The sequence below is a fragment of the Scyliorhinus torazame genome, chromosome 22 (assembly GCF_047496885.1).
Source record: "Scyliorhinus torazame isolate Kashiwa2021f chromosome 22, sScyTor2.1, whole genome shotgun sequence".
NCBI lineage: Eukaryota > Metazoa > Chordata > Chondrichthyes > Carcharhiniformes > Scyliorhinidae > Scyliorhinus > Scyliorhinus torazame.
This window is the reverse complement of record NC_092728.1, coordinates 22,097,138-22,118,772: the sequence shown is the minus strand read 5'-3', so window position 1 is coordinate 22,118,772 and position 21,635 is coordinate 22,097,138. Positions and strand designations below refer to the sequence as shown.

The 21,635-nt window shown below is 52.5% G+C and overlaps 1 protein-coding gene across 1 annotated transcript in view; it reads left to right on the top strand.

Annotated features, from left to right (window-relative positions):
- The window catches only part of LOC140398957 (lysine-specific demethylase 5C-like), a 78,676-nt gene extending 58,715 nt beyond the window's left edge, over positions 1–19,961 (top strand). Inside the window, exons 14-16 of the mRNA XM_072487957.1 lie at positions 1,935–2,119; positions 5,172–5,429; positions 19,845–19,961. Of these exons, the coding sequence (XP_072344058.1) occupies positions 1,935–2,119; positions 5,172–5,429; positions 19,845–19,853 (452 nt within the window). The 3' untranslated portion in view covers positions 19,854–19,961. The remainder of the gene's footprint in view (positions 1–1,934; positions 2,120–5,171; positions 5,430–19,844) is intronic.
- The last annotated feature ends 1,674 nt before the right edge of the window (positions 19,962–21,635 follow it).

Below are 21,635 nucleotides of genomic sequence, written 5' to 3'. Positions count from 1 at the left end.
ATCGAGGGGTTCAGGAGTGAGTTACAGACTGGGGTCTAATCGAGATGTTCAGGAGTGACTTACAGACTGGGGTCTAATCGAGATGTTCAGGAGTGAGTTACAGACTGGGAACTAATCGAGATGTTCAAGAGTGAGTTACAGACTGGCATCTAATCGAGATGTTCAGGTGTGAGTTACAGACTGGGATCTTATCGAGATGTTCAGGTGTGAGTTACATACTGGGGTCTAATCGAGATGTTCAGGAGTGAGTTACAGACTGGGGTCTAATCGAGATGTTCAGGAGTGAGTTACAGACTGGGGTCTAATCGAGATGTTCAGGAGTGAGTTACAGACTGGGATCTAATCGAGGGGTTCAGGAGTGAGTTACAGACTGGGGTCTAATCGAGATGTTCAGGAGTGAGTTACAGACGGGTCGAATCGAGATGTTCTGGAGTGAGTTACAGACTGGGGTCTAATCGAGATGTTCAAGAGTGAGTTACAGACTGGGATCTAATCAAGATGTTCAGGAGTGAGTTACAGACTGGGATCTAATCGATATGTTCAGGTGTGAGTTACAGACTGGGATCTAATCGAGATGTTCAGGAGTGAGTTACAGACTGGGGTCTAATCGAGATGTTCAGGAGTGAGTTACAGATGGGTCTTATCGAGATGTTCAGGAGTGAGTTACAGACTGGGATCTAATCGAGATGTTCAAGAGTGAGTTTCAGACTGGGATCTAATCGAGATGTTCAGGAGTGAGTTACAGACTGGAATCTAATCGAGATTATCCGGAGTGAGTTACAGACTGGGGTCTAATCGAGATGTTCAGGAGTGAGTTACAGACTGGGGTCTAATCGAGGGGTTCAGGAGTGAGTTACAGACTGGGATCTAATCGAGGGGTTCAGGAGTGAGTTACAGACTGGGATCTAATCGAGATGTTCAGGAGTGAGTTACAGACTGGGATCTAATCGAGATGTTCAGGAGTGAGTTACAGACTGGGATCTAATCGAGGGGTTCAGGAGTGAGTTACAGACTGGGATCTAATCGAGATGTTCAGGAGTGAGTTACAGACTGGGATCTAATCGAGATGTTCAGGAGTGAGTTACAGACTGGGATCTAATAGAGGGGTTCAGGAGTGAATTACAGACTGAGGTCTAATCGAGATGTTCAGGAGTGAGTTACAGACTGGGGTCTAATCGAGATGTTCCGGAGTGAGTTACAGACTGGGGTCTAATCGAGATGTTCAGGAGTGAGTTACAGACTGGGATCTAATCGAGATGTTCAGGAGTGAGTTATAGACTGGGATCTAATCGAGGGGTTCAGGAGTGAGTTACAGACTGGGATCTAATCGAGATGTTCAGCAGTGAGTTACAGACTGGGATCTAATCGAGATGTTCAGGAGTGAGTTACAGACTGGGATCTAATCGAGGGGTTCAGGAGTGAGTTACAGACTGGGATCTAATCGAGATGTTCAGGTGTGAGTTACAGACTGGGATCTAATCGAGATGTTCAGGAGTGAGTTACAGACTGGGATCTAATCGAGATGTTCAGGAGTGAGTTACAGACTGGGATCTAATCGAGATGTTCAGGAGTGAGTTACAGACTGGGATCTAATCGAGAGGTTCAGGAGTGAGTTACAGACTGGGATCTAATCGAGATGTTCAGGTGTGAGTTACAGACTGGGATCTAATCGAGATGTTCAGGAGTGAGTTACAGACTGGGATCTAATCGAGATGTTCAGGAGTGAGTTACAGACTGGGATCTAATCGAGATGTTCAGGAGTGAGTTACAGACTGGGATCTAATCGAGGGGTTCCGGAGTGAGTTAAAGGTGGTGGAAACCTGTAAAATGTCATTAGGCTTGTGTTTTCTGAATGCGTTTGGGCGCTGGACGATACGAAAGGCTTTGTGCATCCTGCTCTTCCATGAGGCTGACTCTATCCCTGGACTCTGCAGATGAGGACAACCTGCCCCTGGAGAGCCCTGCTGTCGAGCTGTCCGAGGCGGTGCAGCAACAGCTGGAGGAGCTGATGGTGGATGGTGACCTGCTGGAGGTGACGCTGGACGAAAACCACAACATCTGGAGGGCCTTGCAATCTGTGCGGACGCCGCCTCGTGAGAAGATCCGGAAGCTTCTGCAAGTAAGTTGGCACGGATGGGCATGCGGGGTTGTGTTTGTGTGTGAGCGAGTGTGTTTGTGGGGGCGGGACACAAGTTGGCTGCCCTGCAGAGATCCAACCGCCTGGTCACCACTGGGAGCAAGAGCAACTCAGCAGGGAGGTAACAAACACAGTCCTCACTGCTCCCCTTGAACCCCATTATCTCTTGTATCGCGCATTAATTCCTGAAGCTCCTGTTCGGGGAGTAAAGTTCAGGAACTGTTTTTCATATTTGTCACCAATCAGAGAAATGCTCCCTCTAAACTGTCCCCATCCAACACTCCCAGGATAGGTACAGCACAGGGTTAGATACAGAGTAAAGCTCCCTCTACACTGTCCCCATCAATCACTCCCAGGACAGGCACAGCACGGGTTTAGATACAGAGTAATGCTCCCTCTACACTGTCCCCATCAAACACTCCCAGGACAGGTACAGCAGGGGGTTAGATACAGAGTAAAGCTCCCTCTACACTGTCCCCATCAAACACTCCCAGGACAGGTACAGCACGGGGTTAGATACAGAGTAAAGCTCCCTCTACACTGTCCCCATCAAACACTCCCAGGACAGGTACAGCACGGGGTTAGATACAGAGTAAAGCTCCCTCTACACTGTCCCCATCAAACACTCCCAGGACAGGCACAGCATGTGGTTAGATACAGAGTAAAGCTCCCTCTACACTGTCCCCATCAAACACTCCCAGGACAGGTACAGCACGTGGTTAGATACAGAGTAAAGCTCCCACTACACTGTCCCCCATCAAACACTCCCAGGACAGGGACAGCACGGGGTTAGATACAGAGTAAAGCTCCCTCTACACTGTCCCCATCAAACACTCCCAGGACAGGTACAGCACGTGGTTAGATACAGAGTAAAGCTCCCACTACACTGTCCCCCATCAAACACTCCCAGGACAGGGACAGCACGGGGTTAGATCCAGAGTAAAGCTCCCTCTACACTGTCCCCATCAAACACTCCCAGGACAGGCACAGCACGGGGTTAGATACAGAGTAAAGCTCTCTCTATACTGTCCCCATCAAACACTCCCAGGACGGGTACAGCACGGGGTTAGATACAGAGTAAAGCTCCCTCTACACTGTCCCCATCAAACACTCCCAGGACAGGTACAGCACGGGGGTAGATACAGAGTAAAGCTCCCTCTACACTGTCCCCATCAATCACTCCCAGTACAGGTACAGCACGGGGGTAGATACAGAGTAAAGCTCCCTCTGCACTGTCCCCATCAAACACTCCCAGGACAGGTACAGCACGGGGTTAGATACAGAGTAAAGCTCCCTCTACACTGTGCCCATCAAACACTCCCAGGACAGGTACAGCACGGGGTTAGATACAGAGTAAAGCTCCCTCTACATTGTCCCCATCAAACACTCCCAGGACAGGTACAGCAGGGGATTAGATACAGAGTAAAGCTCCCTCTACACTGTCCCCATCAAACACTCCCAGGACAGGTACAGCACGGGGTTAGATACAGAGTAAAGCTCCCTCTACACTGTCCCCATCAAACACTCCCAGGACAGGTACAGCACGGAGTTAGATACAGTGTAAAGCTCCCTCTACACTGTCCCCATCAAACACTCCCAGGACAGGTACAGCACGGGGTTAGATACAGAGTAAAGCTCCCTCTACACTGTCCCCATCAAACATTCCCAGGACAGGTACAGCACAGGGTTAGATACAGAGTAAAGCTCCATCTACACTGTCCCCATCAAACACTCCCAGGACAGGTACAGCACGGAGTTAGATACAGTGTAAAGCTCCCTCTACACTGTCCCCATCAAACACTCCCAGGACAGGTACATCACGGGGGTAGATACAGAGTAAAGCTCCCTCTACACTGTCCCCATCAATCACTCCCAGTCCAGGTACAGCACGGGGGTAGATACAGAGTAAAGCTCCCTCTGCACTGTCCCCATCAAACACTTCCAGGACAGGTACAGCACGGGGTTAGATACAGAGTAAAGCTCCCTCGACACTGTGCCCATCAAACACTCCCAGGACAGGTACAGCACGGGGTTCGATACAGAGTAAAGCTCCCTCTACATTGTCCCCATCAAACACTCCCAGGACAGGTCCAGCACGGGGTTAGATACAGAGTAAAGCTCCCTCTACACTGTCCCCATCAATCACTCCCAGGACAGGAACAGCACGGGGTTAGATACAGAGTGAAATCGAAGTGCATGCTTTAACGTTTTTCTATCTTGTGTTCCATTAGCCAAATTTTTTGCTCACTCATTTAATCTGTTTTATGCCTCTGCCATTCTCAGGATACCTTTCCATTGTGAGAGTCTTCCTTGGGGCAATTAAGAGTACAGCACATGTGTTGGGCAGCACGGTGGCGCAGTGGTTAGTGCTGCTGCCGCATAGTGCCCGAGGTCCCAGGTTCGAACCCGGCTCTGGGTCACTGTCTGTGTGGAGTTTGCACGTTCTCCCCGTGCGTGCGTGGGTTTCACCCCCACAACCCAGGGTAGGTGGTTTGGCCTCGCTAAACTGCCCCTTAATTGGAAAAATGAATTGGGTGCTGTAAATGTATCGAATAAAATAGAGTAGAAGACATTGTGCAGGGCCTGGAGTCACATGTTGGCCCGCCTGGGTAAGGTCAGCAGACCCCCCCCCCCCCCCCCTCCGAATGGGTTATTGGTGACGCAGACGGATGTTAAACAACAGTCTAGTAGTTTACCTGGGCACCATTGCTCAGAGCACCTTTTTGCTCATGACTCGTTTAATTAATTAGATTTAAACGGCACAGCTCCCTCCTGCACCCTGGTGCGATTCAGTCTCTGGCTCGTTACCCCAGCCTTCTGGATCCCCATTCCGGTAACGTGAGCGCCGTGCTACCTACTGTTCCGGCCTGCAGTGTTGCGCTGGGCTGAATGTGCTCCTGCACTCGCCTGCCTTCCCTGCTGTGGGGGGGGGGGGGGGTGCACACATTCATTGTGGCTGGCTTCTGATAATTCTCTCCTTTTTTTTTCTTCTCTCCTTTGAAACAACCCCCCCCCCCCGCTTGCCGCCACCCAGATCGAGAAATTAGAAAGCAAACTGGCGCGAGTGCGAGGGAAAGACTCGGCTGAAAAACGCCGCAAGAGGAAACTGGAGCGGGGCGACTCATTCCTTCTGCCGGGGCAGGAGGACCCCGAAGAGCTGGACCCCACGGAGCCAAAGAGAAACCGGCCGGAGGCGGCCAGTCCGGCGGTCAAGACCGGCCGCGCGATCGAGCATCAGGGAGGGGAGATCCGAGAGGAATCACAAAGCCCAGTCGCACACAACGGAGTGGAGGTACGTCACGCTTTCTGTCAGCTCCTCCCCTCACCCTCGCTCCCTTCCTTCTCCCATCTTTCACCTACCCCTCTGCAAATCACACGGCGGATCAAATAGCCTCCCACTGGCCAATAAGAATTCTGCTTGTGAGGACACAGAAAGAGCGGCCACATACTAGCCTCATCCCCACCCTCATCACCCCTAACAAAGAACAAAGAAAATTACAGCACAGGAACAGGCTCTTCGGCCCTCCCAGCCTGCGCCGATCCAGATCCTTTATCTAAAACTGTCGCCTATTTTCCAAGGATCTACTCCCCTCTGTTCCCCGCCCGTTCATATATCTGTCTAGATGCATCTTAAATGATGCTATCGTGCCCGCCTCTACCACCTCCGCTGGCAAAGTGTTCCAGGCACCCACCACCCTCTGCGTAAAAAACGTTCCACGCACATCTCCCTTAAACTTTCCCCCTCTCACATTTAAATCGTGACCCCTTGTAATTGACTCCCCCACTCTTGGAAAAAGCTTGTTGCTATCCACCCTGTCCATACCTCTCATAATTTTGTAGACCTCAATCAGGTCCCCCTCAACCTCTGTCTTTCCAACGAAAATAATCCTAATCTACTCACCTTCCTTCATAGCTAGCACCCTCCATACCAGGCAACATCCTGGTGAACCTCCTCTGCACCCTCTCTAAAGCATCCACACCCTTCTGGTAATGTGGCGACCAGAACTGCACGCAGTATTCCAAATGTGGCCTAACCAAAGTCCTATACAACTGTAACATGACCTGCCGACTCTTGTACTCAATACCCCGTCCGATGAAGGCAAGCATGCTGTATGCCTTCTTGACCACTATCGACCTGCGTTGCCACCTTCAGGGTACAATGGACCTGAACTCCCAGATCTCTCTGTACATCAATCTTCCCCAGGACTCTTCCATTGACAGTATAACGTCTTGGTTCCTGTACGGAGTTGCACTTTATGGAATCCCTGCAGTGCAGAAGGAGGCCATTTTGCCTATCGAGTCTGCACCGACCCTCTGAAAGACACCCCCCCCCCCCCCGCCCAGCAGCTTTCATCCATTCCGGCAGCGTGGTTTTCGTCAGCCTTGTTCCCTCTTCAATTATTACCTTGGAGAGTATAATATTATGGTCACTATTCCCAAGATGCTGCCCTATTTTCACCTCACTCCTGCCCGCTCTGCTTCATTTCCCGCTACCAGATACATAGAAACATACATAGAAAATAGAGGCAGGAGGAGGCCATTCGGCCCTTCGAGCCTGCTCCGCCATTCTCTTTATTTTAAGATATTTTATTTGAAACATACACAATATCAGCAAAATAAACAGACCAACATAGTTAACAGTTTGTACAATTTTTCTCCTTTTAATCACTCCCATCTCCACCGCACTTTGAAGGCCTATTCTGACCCCCTCAGAGTGAACCGGAGAAGTCGTGCAAATCCCCCAGCTAGGCCGCCACCCCCGCGGTGTATCCGACCCGGCGGCACAGTGTTTAGCGCTACTGCCTCACAGCTCCAGGGTCCCAGGTTCAATTCCGGCCCGGCCTCGGGCGACTGTCTGTGCGGAGTTTGCACTACTCCCCGTGTCTGCGTGGGTTTCCTCCGGGCGCTCCGGTTTCCTCCCACAGTCCAAAGATGTGCAGGTTGGGTGGATTGGCCATGATAAATTGACCCCTCCCAACCGGCTCACTCACTCTTCCAACTTCTTCCATCGGGAAGGAGATACAAAAGTCTGAGAACACGCACGAACAGACTCAAAAACAGCTTCTTCCCCACTGTTAACCCTCTTATGGACTGACCTGATTAATACTACACTCCTGTATGCTTCACCTGGTCCCTGTGTCTTACGTATTTCCATTATGCACCTTGTGTTGCCCTATTACGTATTTTCTTTTTGTGTACTAAATGATTTGTTTGAGCTGCACGCAGAAGAATACATTTCACTATACCTCGGTACACGTGACAACAACCAAATCTAGTCCAATCCAATCCAAAAGAATAAGTGGGGTTACGGGGATGGGGTGGGCTTAAGTAGGGTGCTCTTTCCAAGGGCCGGTGCAGACCTGATGGGCCGAATGGCCCCCCTCAGCTCTGTAAATTCTATGAATCTATGACCTCCAATTCAGAAGGATCCTTCACCGGGCAATCAGAGAGGCGAAGGCCACGACATCGGCCCCCTTCGCCTCGTAGCCCCCCAAAGATCACCACCATGGGGTACGGCCTGACCTCGGCCCCACTAACCTGGATAATGTCCCGAACACTGCGTCCCAAAAATTCCAACGTCTCACAACCCAAAACATGTGAGTACGATGTGTTGTCCCCCGCCCACACTTCTCACACCCAAAGAACAAAGAAATGTACAGCACAGGAACAGGCCCTTCGGCCCTCCAAGCCCGTGCCGACCATGCTGCCCGACTAAACTACAATCTTCTACACTTCCTGGGTCCGTATCCCTCTATTCCCATCCTATTCATGTATTTGTCAAGATGACCCTTAAATGTCACTATCGTCCCTGCTTTCACCACCTCCTCCGGTAGCAAGTTCCAGGCACCCACTACTCTCTGTGTGGAAAATTTGCCTCGAACATCTACTCTAAACCTTGCCCCTCTCACCTTAAACCTATGCCCCCTAGTAATTGACCCCTCTACCCTGGGGAAAAGCCTCTGACTATCCACTCTGTCTATGCCCCTCATAATTTTGTAGACCTCTATCAGGTCGCCCCTCAACCTCCTTCGTTCCAGTGAGAACAAACCGAGTTTATTCAACCGCTCCTCATAGCTAATGCCCTCCATACCAGGCAACATTCTGGTAAATCTCTTCTGCACCCTCTCTAAAGCCTCCACATCCTTCTGGTAGTGTGGCGACCAAAATTTAACGCTATACTCCAAGTGTGGCCTAACTAAGGTTCTATACAGCTGCAACATGACTTGCCAATTCTTATACTCAATGCCCCGGCAAATGAAGGCAAGCATGCCGTATGCCTTCTTGACCACCTTCTCCACCTGTGTTGCCCCTTTCAGTGACCTGTGGACCTGTACACCTAGATCTCTCTGACTTTCAATACTCTTGAGGGTTCTACCATTCACTGTATATTCCCTACCTGCATTAGACCTTCCAAAATGCATTACCTCACATTTGTCCGGATTAAACTCCATCTGCCATCTCTCCGCCCAAGTCTCCAAACAATCTAAATCCTGCTGTATCCTCTGACAGTCCTCATCGCTATCCGCAATTCCACCAATCTTTGTGTCGTCTGCAAACTTACTAATCAGACCATTTACATTTTCCTCCAAATCATTTATATATACTACAAACAGCAACGGTCCCAGCACTGATCCCTATGGAACACCACTGGTCACAGCCCTCCAATTAGAAAAGCATCCTTCCATTGCTACTCTCTGCCTTCTATGACCTAGCCAGTTCTGTATCCACCTTGCCAGTTCACCCCTGATCCCGTGTGACTTCACCTTTTGTACTAGTCTACCATGAGGGACCTTGTCAAAGGCCTTACTGAAGTCCATATAGACAACATCCACTGCCCTACCTGCATCAATCATCTTTGTGACCTCCTCGAAAAACTCTATCAAGTTAGTGAGACACGACCTCCCCTTCACAAAACCATGCTGCCTCTCACTAATACGTCCATTTGCTTCCAAATGGGAGTAGATCCTGTCTCGAAGAATTCTCTCCAGTAATTTCCCTACCACTGACGTAAGGCTCACCGGCCTGTAGTTCCCTGGATTATCCTTGCTACCCTTCTTAAACAGAGGAACAACATTGGCTATTCTCCAGTCCTCCGGGACATCACCTGAAGACAGTGAGGATCCAAAGATTTCTGTTAAGGCGTCAGCAATTTCCTCTCCAGCCTCCTTCAGTATTCTGGGGTAGATCCCATCAGGCCCTGGGGACTTATCTACCTTAATATTTTTTAAGATACCCAACACCTCGTCTTTTTGGATCTCAATGTGACCCAGGCTATCTACACACCCTTCTCCAGACTCAACATCTACCAATTCCTTCTCTTTGGTGAATACTGATGCAAAGTATTCATTTAGTACCTCGCCCATTTCCTCTGGCTCCACACATAGATTCCCTTGCCTATCCTTCAGTGGGCCAACCCTTTCCCTGGCTACCCTCTTGCTTTTTATGTACGTGTAAAAAGCCTTGGGATTTTCCTTAACCCTATTTGCCAATGACTTTTCGTGACCCCTTCTAGCCCTCCTGACTCCTTGCTTAAGTTCTTTCCTACTTTCCTTATATTCCACACAGGCTTCGTCTGTTCCCAACCTTTTAGCCCTGACAAATGTCTCCTTTTTCTTTTTGATGCGGCCTACAATATCTCTCGTTATCCAAGGTTCCCGAAAATTGCCGTATTTATCCTTCTTCCTCACAGGAACATGCCGGTCCTGAATTCCTTTGAACTGACACTTGAAAGCCTCCCACATGTCAGATGTTGATTTGCCCTCAAACATCCACCCCCAATCTATGTTCTTCAGTTCCCGCCTAATATTGTTATAATTAGCCTTCCCCCAATTTAGCACATTCATCCTAGGACCACTCTTATCCTTGTCCACCCGCACTTTAAAACTTACTGAATTGTGGTCACTGTTCCCGAAATGCTCCCCTACTGAAACTTCTACCACCTGGCCGGGCTCATTCCCCAATACCAGGTCCAGTACCGCCCCTTCCCTAGTTGGTCTGTCTACATATTGTTTTAAGAAACCCTCCTGGTTGCTCACCCGTCTGTTAGAACCCACTCGTCCTCGCCCGAGTCGTGTGTAACCTGTGTACCACCTTGAACTGAAACAAGCTCATCCTCGCACAGGAGGAGGTGCCGTTCACCCACAGCATCACCTCACACCAGAGTTCCCATCCTATCTCCCTCCTCAACTCCTCCTCCCGCTTTATCCTCACCCATCTCTTGCTCCCCCAACCACCCGCATATGTCCCAATCCTACTCCCCCCCCCCCCCCCCCCCATGTCGTCAGGAAGCAGCAGTCGCTGTAATGCAATGTACTTTAGTAGGTGGGGTAACGTCGGCCAACGTAAAATGCCTCCTCAACTGGTTCCATATCCTGATACTCGACTGCACCACCGGACTCCCCGGGGCGAACGGCAACGGGGCCGTCACCAGGGCCCTCAAGCTAGAACCCCTGCAGGAATCCTCCAACCTAATCCACTCTGTCGAACACCTCACCCTCTCCACATTCGCAGCCCAGTAACAATGCTTCCCCCTTTCTCTGTCTCTGCCTCTGCAGCAGATCCCTCTTCACCCTCGGTACCTTCCCCATCCAAAATCAGTGCTTCCACCCTCCGGAAGAAAGCCTTAGGGAGAAAGTCAAACCAGAATCTTGGCAGTACATTCATCTTTTATCACCTGCACCCTCCCTGCGAACATCAAGTGTAAGTGTTCTACCTCTTGAGGTCCCCCTTAACCTAGGGTGGAACTGCTGCCTCACGGCACCGAGGTCCCAAGTTCGATCCCGGCTCTGGGTCACTGTCCGTGTGGAGTTTGCACATTCTCCCCGTGTCTGCGTGGGTCTCACCCCCACAACCCAAAGATGTGCAGGGTAGGTGGATTGGTCACGCTAAATTGCCCCCTTAGTTGGAAAAAAATGAATTGGGTGCTCTAAATGTATTTTAAAAAGAGAAATCCCCCCTTAACCTTTTCCACTCACGCTGTAAAGTTTAACCTGTGCATCGTGGCCCACTCGTGTGTCACCTTGAACCCCAAATACCTGAAGCACTCTCTTGCCACCTTAAACGGTAATTCCCCCAAATTGACCCCACTGCCGCCGCATTCATCATGAACGCCTCACTCTTCCCTACGTTAAACTTATACCCAGAGAAGGCCCTGAATGTCTCTCAACAGGCCCATGATTCTGCCCAAACTCTCCAGCGCATCCGACGCTAAAACAACAGGTTGTCTGCATTTTGAAAACTAATTTCAGAGTATCCGATTATTTTTTTCCCAATTAAGGAGCAATTTAGCGCGACCAATCCACCTACCCTGAACATCTTTGGGTTGTGTGGGTGAGACCCCCGCAGACATGGGGAGAATGTGCAAACTCCACACGGACAGTGACCCAGGGCCGGGATCGAACCTGGGACCTCGGCGCCGTGAGGCAGTGGTACTAGCCACTATCTCTTGTCTGCACAATAATAATAATACTCTTTATTATTGTCACAAGTAGGCTTACATTAACACTGCAATGAAGTTACTGTGAAAATCCCCTCGTCGCCACATTCCGGCACCTGTTCGGGTACACAGGGAGATTTCAGAATGTCCAATTCACCTAACAGCACGTCTTTCGGGACTTGTGGGAGGAAACCGGAGCACCCGGAGGAAACCCACGGAAACACGGGGAGAACGTGCAGACTCCGCACAGACAGTGACCCAAGCCGGGAATCGAACCTGGGACCGTGGTGCAGTGAAGCAACAGTGCTAACCGCTGGGCTAGAGCGACACCCAGTGCTCCCTACCCCACCTCAGAATCCCTCGCCACTCAGCCGACCCCCGAAATGCAAATGCCAAGGACTCAATAGCCAGTGCAAATAACAACGGTGACAACAGGCACCCCTGCCTCGTTTCCCCTATGTAACCCAAAATCCGCTGAACTCATCTTGTTCGTACGCACACTTGCCACAGGGGACGCATACAAAAGACGCACCAACGCCACAAACTTAGGCCCAAAACCAAGCCTACCCAGAATTTCAAACAGATACCTCCACTCTACCCAGTCAAAGGCCTTCTCCGCATCCATGGATACAATAACCTCCAGTGCCTGCCCCCCCCCGCCCCCTGACAGAGACATAACTACATTCAGCAGCCTCCTAACGTTACTGGAGAGTTACCTACCCTTCACAAAACCCGTTTGATCCTCAGAACCACCTCTTTTTTTAAAAAAAATATTTTTATTAAGGTTTTTTAACAACACAATTTTTTCCCCTTACAAACAATAATCCCCCCCCCCCCCCGTAACAAAATAACGCAAATTCTCCCTGAGCAAGATATATACAAGGCAAGATGGTATATTTACATAGCTTTATACACTGGCTCTTGGCCGCGCGTACCGTTCCCCCCCCACCCTCCATGCTATCTCCCGCTCGTCCATCCCCTCAGACAGTCTCTCGTTTTCCCCCCCCAGGGTTGCTGCTGCTGCTGATCGACCTTCTTCTAACGCTCCGCGAGATAATCTAGGAACGGTTGCCACCGCCTGTAAAACCCCTGTGCAGACCCTCTCAAAGCAAACTTAATTCTCTCCAATTTTATGAACCCCGCCATGGCGTTAATCCAGGCCTCCAGGCCAGGGGGCTTCGCCTCCTTCCACAGTAGCAAGACCCTTCGCCGGGCTACTAGGGACGCAAAGGCCAGAATTACGGCCTCTTTCGCCTCCTGCACTCCCGGCTCATCCACTACTCCAAATATTGCTAGCCCCCAGCTTGGCTTGACCCGGACTTTCACCACCTGGGATATTACTCCCGCCACTCCTCTCCAGAACCCCTCCAATGCCGGGCATGACCAAAACATATGGACATGGTTCGCCGGGCTCCCTGAACATCTTTCACATCTGACCTCTACCCCAAAGAACCTACTCAGCCTCGCCCTCGTCAAATGCGCTCTGTGAACCACCTTAAATTGTATCAGACTGAGCCTGGCACACGAGGAAGAGGTATTAACCCTACCCAGGGCGTCGGCCCATAGCCCTTCCTCAATCTCCTCCCCCAGCTCCTCCTCCCATTTACCTTTTCAGTTCTTCTACTAGCGCTTCCCCCTCTTTCATCTCTTGGTATATTTCCGATACCTTGCCCTCCCCAACCCATACCCCCGAGATCACCCTATCTTGAACTTCTTGTGTCGGGAGCAACGGAAATTCCCTCACCTGTCGCCTCACAAAAGCCCTCACCTGCATATATCTAAATGCATTTCCCGGGGGTAACTCAAATTTCTCCTCCAGTGCCCCTAGACTCGCAAATGTCCCGTCAATGAACAGGTCCCCCATTCTTCTTATCCCCGCCCGATGCCAGCTCTGGAATCCCCCGTCCATCTTCCCCGGGACAAACCGGTGGTTACCCCTGATCGGGGACCACACCGATGCTCCCATTGCACCCCTGTGTCTTCTCCACTGGCCCCAGATCTTTAATGTTGCCGCCACCACCGGGCTTGTGGTGTATTTTGTCGGCGAGAGCGGCAGCGGTGCCGTTACCAACGCCCCCAGGCTCGTTCCTTTGCAGGACGCCATCTCCATCCTCTTCCATGTCGCCCCCTCTCCTTCCATAACCCACTTACGGATCATCGCCACATTTGCTGCCCAGTAGTAACTCTCTAGGTTTGGCAAAGCCAACCCTCCTCGGTCCCTGCTGCGTTCCAAGAACCCTCTCCTAACCCTCGGGGTCTTATTTGCCCACACATACCCCATAATACTCCTACCTACTCTCTTGAAAAAGCCCTTGGTGATCACGATGGGGAGGCACTGAAACACAAACAAAAACCTCGGAAGGACCACCATTTTAACCGACTGCACCCTACCCGCCAACGAGAGCGGGAGCATGTCCCATCTTTTAAAATCCTCCTCCATTTGCTCCACCACCCTCGTCAAATTCAATTTATGTAGGGCCCCCCAACTTCTGGCTATCTGGATCCCCAGATACCGAAAACTCCTCTCCGCCCTCCTCAGCGGCAGGTCCCCTATCCCTCTTTCTTGGTCCCCTGCCTGTAGTACAAAAAGCTCACTCTTCTCTACATTAAGCTTGTAGCCCGAAAACTCTCCAAACTCCTTCAGAGTCTGCATGACCTCCACCATTCCCTCCATTGGGTCCGCCACGTATAGCAGCAGGTCATCCGCATATAGCGATACCCGATGCTCCTCTCCCCCGCAGACTATCCCCCTCCATTTCTGAGACTCCCTAAGTGATATGGCCAAGGGTTCAATCGCCAATGCAAACAACAGGGGGGACAGGGGGCACCCCTGTCTCGTCCCTCGGTACAGCCGGAAGTACTCTGACCTCCGCCGGTTTGTCACTACGCTCGCCACCGGGGCGCAGTAAAGGAGCTTAATCCATCTAATAAACCCTCCCCCGAACCCAAACCTGCGCAATACCTCCCAGAGGTACTCCCACTCTACTCGGTCAAAGGCTTTTTCCGCGTCCATAGCTTCCACTATCTCCGCCTCTCCCTCCTCCGATGTCATCGTTATCACGTTTAAGAGCCGCCGCACATTGGTATTTAACTGCCTGCCCTTTACAAATCCCGTTTGGTCCTTGTGTATCACCCCCAGGGCACAGTCCTCAATCCTAGTGGCCAGTACCTTCGGCAATAGCTTAGCATCCACATTGAGGAGCGAAATCGGCCTGTACGAGCCACATTGCAGTGGATCCTTGTCTCGCTTTAGGATCGGAGATTGTCGCCTCCGACATTGTCTGGGGCAGGGTTCCCTCCTCTCTTGCCTCGTTGAAGATCCTCACTAGTAGCGGGGCCAGCAGGTCCACATATTTTCTGTAGAATTCCACCGGGAACCCGTCCGGCCCCGGGGCCTTCCCCGCCTGCATGCTCCCCAAACCCTTACTCAACTCCTCCAGCCCAATTGGTGCCCCCAAACCAACCGCCTCCTGCTCCTCCACCCTCGGGAACCCCAGCTGGTCCAGGAATCGCTTCATCCCCCCTTCCCCCCCCTGGGGGCTGGGACCTGTACAGCTCTTCATAAAAGTCCTTAAATACCTTATTTATTTTCGTTGCACTTCGTACCGTGGCTCCCCTTCCATCTTTGATTCCCCCTATTTCCCTCGCTGCCGCCCTCTTACGGAGCTGGTGCACCAGCATCCGACTAGCCTTTTCCCCGTGCTCGTAAGTCGCCACTTGTGCCTTCCTCCACTGTGCCTCCGCCTTGCCCGTGGTCAGCAGGTCAAACTCCGTCTGGAGCCGTCGCCTTTCCCCAAGTAATCTTTCCTCCGGGGCCTCTGCGTATCTCCTGTCCACCCGCAAGATCTCCCCCACTAACCTTTCCCTTTCCATTCCCTCTATCTTCTCCCTATGAGCCCTGATGGAGATCAGCTCTCCCCTAATCACCGCCTTCATCGCCTCCCATACCACCCCCACTCGCACCTCCCCGTTGTCGTTGGCCTCCAAGTACCTTTCAATACACCCCCTCACCACCTCATCGGCCAGCAGTCCCACATCCAGCCGCCACAGCGGGCGTTGATCCCTCTCCTCTCCCAGCTCCAGTTCCACCCAGTGCGGAGCATGGTCCGAAACGGCTATGGCCGAATACTCCGTCCCCCCCACTCTCGGGATGAGCGCCCTGCCCAGAACAAAGAAATCTATCCGGGAGTAAGCCTTATGCACGTGGGAGAAAAAAGAAAATTCCCTGGCCTGCGGTCTTGCAAACCTCCATGGGTCCACTCCCCCCATCTGATCCATAAACCCCCTAAGTACCTTGGCCACCGCCGGCCTCCTTCCCGTCCTTGATCTGGAGCGGTCCAGTGCTGGGTCCAGCACCGTATTGAAGTCCCCTCCCATTATTAGTCCTCCTATCTCCAGGTCCGGAATGCGCCCCAACATGCGCTTCATGAATCCAGCATCATCCCAGTTCGGGGCGTATACATTTACCAACACCACCCACATCCCTTGCAACCTACCGCTCACCATCACATATCTCCCTCCATTATCCGCTACGATAGTCTTGGCCTCAAATGACACATGCTTTCCCACCAGAATTGCCACCCCTCTATTTTTTGCGTCCAATCCCGAGTGAAATACCTGTCATACCCATCCCTTTCTTAACCTGACCTGGTCCGCCACCTTCAGGTGTGTCTCTTGGAGCATTGCCACATCTGCCTTCAGTCCCTTCAAGTGCGCGAACACTCGAGCCCGCTTCACCGGTTCAGGCCCCTCACGTTCCACGTTATCAGCCGGATTGGAGGGACTCTCACCCCCCCCCCCCCCCCCCCGCCGACTATCCATCTCCTTTTCTGGGCCAGTCCCTTGTCCGCGTCTCCCTCACACTCCAGTCCCCCAGCTGGGGGACCCCCGTCCCAGCCACCTCTTCTGTGTCCCATTCTCTTTCGGCCAGTGCAGCAGCAACCCTTCCCCCCCCCCCCCCCCCCTCCCGCTAGATCCCCGTCTAGCTTTTTTGCTCCCCCCATATCCCTCCCGTAAGTCAGCTGACACCTGCTGACCCCGGTTTCCCCCGCCATCCATTTAACCCCCCCCCCCCGTGTGGGTCTCTCCCAACCAATGTACATTCCTTTGTCCCCTTCCCGCCCTTTTTATTATTTTTTTTGCCGCGCGCGGGAAAAACCCCGCGCTTCCCAAAGCCTGCCCCGCTCCCCATGGCGCTGCTCCTGTCATAGCCTTGTCCCTCTCCCCCAGCCCATATATCCTTTCCTGCGCGTGGTTGACCCCCTATGTACAACAAACATCATACTTCACCCCTCAAACACCCCCTCCCACACAAACCCTCAATTAGAGTCCAATTTTTCAACTAATATAAAGGTCCACGCCTCTTCGGGCGTTTCGAAGTAGTGGTGTTGGCCATTATGTGTAACCCACAGTCGCGCTGGCTGCAGCATTCCAAATTTCACCCCTTTCCGGTGCAGCACCGCTTTGGCCCGGTTGAAACCCGCTCTCCGCTTAGCGACCTCCGCACTCCAGTCCGGGTATATTCTGATCTCCGCATTGTCCCACTTGCTGCTCCGTTCCTTCTTGGCCCATTTCAGGACCCTCTCTCTGTCCGTAAACCGGTGAAATCTCACCACCATCGCCCTTGGCTGCTCTTTTGCATTGGGCTTCCTCGCTAGCACTCGGTGCGCCCCATCCAGCTCCAGCAATCTCGGGGGGGCCTCCACACCCATCAGCGTCCCGATCATTGTGCCCACATATGCCGCGGCATCGGCCCCTTCCATTCCTTCTGGGAGACCCAGGATCCTCAAGTTGTTTCTCCTTGATCTGTTCTCCAGGTCTTCGAGTCTTCCCGCACACGTCTTGTGCAGCGCCTCGTGCCGCTCCATTCTCTCCGCCAGGCCCACGAGCTCGTCGTCGTTCTCACTCACTTTTTCCTGGATCTCCTGAATCTTCACCTCTTGGGCTTTCTGGGTTGCTCCAAGTTTTTCCACCATTGCCAGTATAGGCGCCACCATCTCCTTACACAGCTCCTCGAAGCAGCACTTGATGAACTCTTTCATCTCCTCTCTGTCCGTGGGCGCCGCCATTTTGTTTTTTTCTTCTTTCTTCTCCCGCTGCTCCAGGGCCGCTTTCCTTGCCGTTTCACTGCGGGTCCGGTCCATGCAGGGCTGTAGGGGACTTCCTCCGTTCTTCCCCACGGGTTTTTTTTTTTACAGGTCCGTTGGGGCTCCGTTAGCGGGCCCAAAAGTCAGTTTCTGTGGGAGCTGCCGACTCGCGCAGCTTAGCTCCGCATCACCGCGACCCGGAAGTCCCCTCAGAACCACCTCTGGCACGCACCACTCCAACCTACATGCCATGCCCTCACCAATACTTTCACGTCCGTATTCAACAAAGAAATGGGCCTGTAAGTCCCGCACTCCAGTGGGTCCTTCCCCTTTTTCGGGGTCAATGAGATCGATGCCTGTGATAACATCGCTGCCAACTCACCCCTCTCCACTGAACATCTCAAACAAGTGGGAGGGGGGCCAACTCTGTCGCAAACTGCTTATAAAACTCCGTCGGAAAGCCTGCCGGCCCGGGGGCCTTACAATCCATCACCTCCCTCAGCCCCAATGGCTCCTCCAGTGCCTGCCTCTTCCCCTCCTCCAGCTCTGGGAACCCCAGCCCATCCAGAAACCGCCCCATGTCCCCTGCCTCGCCAACCTGCTCAGGCTTTTATAACTTGTAGAAACCCCTGAGCACCTCACTTATCTTTTCCAGCTCCGTCACCAGCTCCTTCTTCTCCAACCTTACCTACAAAGTAGCCCTAGAGGCCGCAACTGGTGAGCCAACATACGACCCGTAACCTTGCACGTTCTCTCAGGGAAACTCCTTCCAGGCTCCAATCACTCTCTGGGTGAAAATGTTTTCCCTCACATCGCTTCACGTCCGCCTGCCCCGTTGTTTTGAATCCATGCCCTCTCGATCTCGATGTTCTCTTGCAGAGAAACCGTCCATAGCCCTCAGGATCTCCAATACCCTCCAATCCAATCCCCTCTCAGCCTTCTTTTCCCACCCGGCCCTTACAACCCTCCCTATTTCTGTAACCTCCTACAACCCTCCCTATCTCTGTAACCTCCTCCAGCCCCTACAACCCTCCGTATCTCTAACCTCCTCCACACCTACAACCCTCCCTATCTCTGTAACCTCCTCCAGCCCCATCAACCCTCCCTATCTCTCTAACCTCCTCCAGCCCCTACAACCCTCCCTATCTCTCTAACCTCCTACAACCCTCTGAGATCACTCAAATTCTGGCCTCTCGAGCATCCCCGATTCCCATCGCTCCACCATTGGCGGCCGTGCCTTCAGCTGCCTGGGGGCCCTAAGCTCTGGAATTCATAGAATTTACAAATCATAGAATGTACAGTGCAGAAGGAGGCCAATCAGCCCATCGAGTCTGCATCGGCCCTTGGAAAGGGCACCCTAATTAAACACATGCTTCCACTCTATCCCCGTAATCCCACCTAATCTTTTTGACACTAAGGTGGCCAATGCACCTAACCTGCACATCTTTGGACTGTGGGAGGAAACCGGAGCACCCGGAGGAAACCCACGCAGACACGGGGAGAACGTGCAGACTCCACACACACACACCCGAGGCTGGAATTGAACCCAGAGCTGTGAGGCAGCGGTGCTAACCACCGTGCCGCCCCTATTCTTCCTTAAACCTCTCCCTCTGTCTGTCTGTCTCTCTCTCTCTCTTTCTCTCTCTCTCTCTGTCTCTCTCTCTCTCTGTCTCTTCCTTCGACATTTCTTAAAGACCGACCTCTTTGACCGAGCATGTCCCTAGTATCTCCGCCCGTGGCTCGGGGCCAAAATCTGTCAGAATCACCCTCCTGTGAATCACCTTGTGCACTCTTTGCTGCAGGCGCTCTATCAATGCGAGTTGTTGCATCCGATTCCTCGCAGTGTGTCACCCCATTCTATGAATTGCTATGGAGACCGTGTGAGTTTGTTTGATATACATGTCCCGCATTCCTCATGGCAAAACATCTTGCGACTAATCAGAGTCCGCGTGCCAATCATTCCCGGGCTCTCTCCCCATGCAGTACAAATTGTTGTTGGCCTCATTATGGTTTGGTCATTTCCTGAGAGATGCCCTGATGCATCGGAGAGGAAAAACTTCCCGTCTCTTTTTTTTTTTGACCTTCAGCAGTTCTCAAGCCCAGTCCGACCCGACGATTAATATTGATCCCCTGGCCTGTTTCTGCCCGCACCTGCTTCTGATTCTAGCTTTTTTTTCTGTTCCAGCAGTTATGATCGAAGGCCACCTTCCTCAGCAGCTTTGTCGTGGACACAGGCCACCCGAGAGACTCTTGACTTCGGTGGGAACTGGAGGGCGGGGCAGGGGATTGTGTGTTGGGGGGGTGGGGGGGGTTGGAGGTGGCGGCGGCGGCTGGCGTCACCCTGTTGAGAGCAGCGGAGTTGGGGGCGAGGGGAAAAGATGAAAATTAACGAGAGGAAAACCAAGCCGAGAACTGATTTGCATTCGGCGGCGGGGTTGTGTTAGGGGGAGGGGGGGAGGGAGGGTGGGGGGGTGAGCTGGGGAAAAAAATGTTAAATACTCGCTGCCGGAGTATAACCCCACTGTTGGGGGTGGGGGTGGGGCAGGGTTGTGGGAGGGTGGGCTGGCGGGGTTATGGGGTTAGGTGGGGGGGGGCTACGAGGAGGGGATCGGCGGTGATCTCAGAGTCACCACTCCCACGTTAACTCTCAGCACTGAATCTCACCAGGGTGACTCAAACCGCCAGGCAACCCAGTCAGTTGAATCTCTTTGTCACTTCCCCACTCTTTTCGCTCCTGCCCTCCCACCCTCCCCCCTTCTCCCCAATGTACTTTAGTTCTCTCTCTCTTTCCCTTCCCCTGCCCCCTCCCACTTCACCTCCAACCCCTCCCCGGCCTTCCCCTACCTGAGGATACGGGGTCGGGGGGAGAGGAGAGGGAGGGGAGCGGTTGTATGCGAGAAAAGCAACCGACCGTATCGCGCGCTCTACCCAACGCGGGTGTACGGAGAACAGTTGTCACAAAACCCGATACTTTCAGTTGGTGGGGGAGGTGGGTTCAGCCTTTGTGGGAGAGGAGCGGAGTGGGCAGGGGGTGGGGGGAGCGGGTGTGAGTAAATCGGCTCTGTTATCGTGTGCATGATGTATTAACCGACCCCTGTAGCTGTTCTCGAACACGCACGCTCTCGCGTCTGCGCAACTATGCCATCTTTCTTGTCTCCGAATCCAGTGCAGTAACTTCAGACAACCCCGTTTGAAAGACTCGAAGGCGGGCGTATGTGCACAATGGCGCTCTCTCTCTTACTGGAGCGTGAATACACAGGCGTTCTCTGACGCATGCACTGTCCACATGTATCAGAGGTGCTGTCTTGCGCGCACACATACCCGGGTGCATGCTCGTTCGCTCTCTCTCTCGGTCCACAGACTCAAAGGCACCCTGGCCACAGGAGCACAGGGACGGTCGTGCATCCGCAACGCACGCGCGTAAAGTCCCCCCCCCCCCTCTTTCTCTCTCGAGCCGGAACGTAGGTGTGCTCATCAGGAGTGCGGGCAGACACACATAAAGAGAAGAGATAGTTCTGGGGAGGGGCTGATTTTGGACCTTGTGTGGTCATCGGCTGTGGTGAGCATTCGAGGGCCGGTGCGCACACGTGAAACTGCGGGTGTCTGCTGGAAGAAGCGGCCTCCCCTGCCCCCCACACACAGTGGTCTCTCTCTTTTTATTTCACTGCCTGTTTTAAAGGCACACACTAAACGCTAAACCTGCAGGGGACGTGGCAGCAGGACCGAGAGGAAATTCGCCGCCAAGTGTGTCAGCGATTCTATTGTTGTACAGTATAACTGGTGAAAGAACGGCTACGTTAATCCACCTCCTCAACCCGTCTCCTCCCCCTCTTTCTCTATCTCTCTCTCTCTCCTCCGACTGCATTGTAATTAAAACCTGCGTGTAATTAATTTGTTTTAACTATTTGTTCTTTTTTGCTTTTTTTTTTGTTTGTTTTAGGGTTTCTGTTGGGTCCTTATAGAAATAAAAATTTTA